The 2,500-nt window shown below is 40.7% G+C and overlaps 1 protein-coding gene across 1 annotated transcript in view; it reads right to left on the bottom strand.

Annotated features, from left to right (window-relative positions):
• Positions 1-2,500, bottom strand: part of tln1 (talin 1) — a 207,178-nt gene that overhangs the window by 116,129 nt on the left and 88,549 nt on the right. The window contains exons 3-4 of the mRNA XM_084325947.1: positions 2,475-2,500; positions 2,180-2,309 (exon numbers count right to left, since the gene is read on the bottom strand). The exon at positions 2,475-2,500 is cut by the window's right edge and continues 72 nt beyond it. Coding sequence (XP_084182073.1) covers positions 2,180-2,309; positions 2,475-2,500 — 156 coding nt within the window. The remainder of the gene's footprint in view (positions 1-2,179; positions 2,310-2,474) is intronic.

Raw genomic sequence — 2,500 nt, 5'->3', positions numbered from 1 at the left:
ACATTCACCCGTTCACTCACACATTCCTCACACATTCACCCGTTCACTCACACATTCACCCGTTCACTCACACATTCACTTACACATTCACCCGTTCACTCACACATTCACCCGTTCACTCACACATTTCACACACGACCACGCTGCCCGGGAATCGAACTGGGAACCTCCACGATTACCAGACGACCGCTCTACCTCCTGATCCACTGTCGCCCCCCAAAGCTAAAATCAAACCTCATCAATGGACCGAGTGCATAACGATGGTAGCCTTCAGACGTGATGCTATTATCCATCCCAGAGGGCAACGCATTAAATACATTCCTGCCAGGAGGGACACCATTGAATCACTGATTCAGATCTCTAAACGTTGACACCAAGGTGGCCTGTTGGGATGTTAGATCATAATGTGAAAAACTGTGATTTTATATGTCTGCACTTTATGTGCTCATTTTATGCCTTTTTTCTGTTGTGAAGCACTTTGAGCTGCAGTTTCTGTATGAAAGGTGCTATACAAATAAAGTTTATTATAATAATAATTATTATTACCATTGAATCACTGATTCAGATCACTAAACGTGGAGGAGGGACACTCTTACACCATTGAATCACTCAGATCACTAAAACGTTGACACCATTGAATCACTGATTCAGATCACTAAACGTGGAATCACTGATTCAGATCACTAAACGTGGAATCACTGATTCAAGATCACTAAACGTGGAATCACTGATTCAGATCACTAAACGTGGAATCACTGATTCAGATCACTAAACGTGGAATCACTGATTCAAGATCACTAAACGTGGAATCACTGATTCAGATCACTAAACTGATTCAGACACTAAACGTTGACACCATGACTCTCACCAACAACACCACTCGGGTCATTAGTTTGGCGTCACTGGGCCAGAGATAGGACATGTTGTTCTGTGTGAGAAAACCCATCACCTTGCTTTCATTTGTGTCATGATGCAACACATGGTTGATGATATTGGATTTTAGTATAGCGCTGGAAATTCTCCCAATCCTAATTACACATATTTCAGCCTGGTATTGGCACAATATCTTATACCAGAATTGCCATTGGTGCATTAATCTTTGTGCATTCAATGCAAGGTGGGATAGGCCATGAGCTAGATGTGTTTCAATTTTGGGAGTTAAATTATGGAATAGCCTTAGTGACGGGTTGAAGTTGTGTACTTCTCAGGGGAGATTTAAAAAAGCCTTAAAAAGATAAAATAATTCAGGAGAACAGTTTGAGTAAAACATGAAACATTTGTTTTTTTCTTTAAAAAAAAGTATATCTTGCAGCATATTTAAAGTTTTTCTTTCTTATATTAAAAATAAAATATATTTAGTTTTTAAGAATTTGTAAAGGATAGGCAAAAATAAGCATGTGCTTCAGCCTATTCCCTTTTTTCGGTCGTTGATTTTGGATTTTGTGTGTGAGCTTGCCTTGAATGTGTACATTTGTGATTTTTTTTTCTTTTCCTTTTGTAAGTCCACACGGGTGTGTTTGATTCGTCTGTAAACAAGAGCGAAATAAACTTCATTCACTTCCAGGAATCCACCATCTTCATGCACCTGATCTGTTGCACCATGACTACCAGCAGGAAGTGACCAAGGACAGGAAGTGACCAAGGACAGGAAGTGACGTGATGCGAGTGTGTGTGTGTAGGGGTGGGGGGGGGGAAATCGATACGTAGTAGTATTGCGATACTTTGCGTGGCGATACTGTATCGATACAGGGACGCCAAGTATCGATATTTAATAATAACAATTTTTTTCTTTGTATAAGGAAGTTGCATTGTTCATTTCAATACCTGTAATAGTACAGTAGTCCACACACACACATGGAATATGACTGTAATACAAACAGTTCAGTTTGTCAGGTACATGCAACACAGATTACAGTGTTGACATCTGTCTGCTTGAGAAAATACCATGTTCTGCAATAAAAATGATTGAAGTGAGATGAACAGACTGAACTTTATTTTATTAGATAAAACATGTTGACAAAGTTTTACTTTGCAGTTGAAAAAGGGTAATAAATCAAATTTGATGAAAAAAATTAAAAATATCCGCAATACTCAGCGTATCGCAAGTATCGCGATAGTATCGTATCGTGAGGTCTCTGGCGATTCCCACCCCTATGTGTGTGTGTGAGATGGAACTGACCTATCCTGGCGCAGATGGTCATGAGCATGTCGCTGACCATCTTGGAGTCGTCCACCATGACGGTCTTCACTGTTCCGTCCAACATGCGGATCTTCAGTGGCCTGTGTTTCTTCTTGTACTCCAACGTGTCCTGAAGGAAGACCGACGTTTAGAGACGGTGGCAAAAAAGACAATCCATGTTGTTGCCAAGCTGACTCCCAATCGATATTTGCGTGTGTGTGTGTGTGTGTGTGTGTGTGTGTGTGTGTGTGTGTGTGTGTGTGTGTGTGTGTGTGTGTGTGTGTGTTGGCCTCACCCCATTCCTCAACATATAGTAGTCCA

The sequence above is a fragment of the Notolepis coatsorum genome (assembly GCF_963971535.1).
Source record: "Notolepis coatsorum genome assembly, chromosome: 12".
NCBI lineage: Eukaryota > Metazoa > Chordata > Actinopteri > Aulopiformes > Paralepididae > Notolepis > Notolepis coatsorum.
This window is presented reverse-complemented; position numbering and strand designations above follow the sequence as displayed.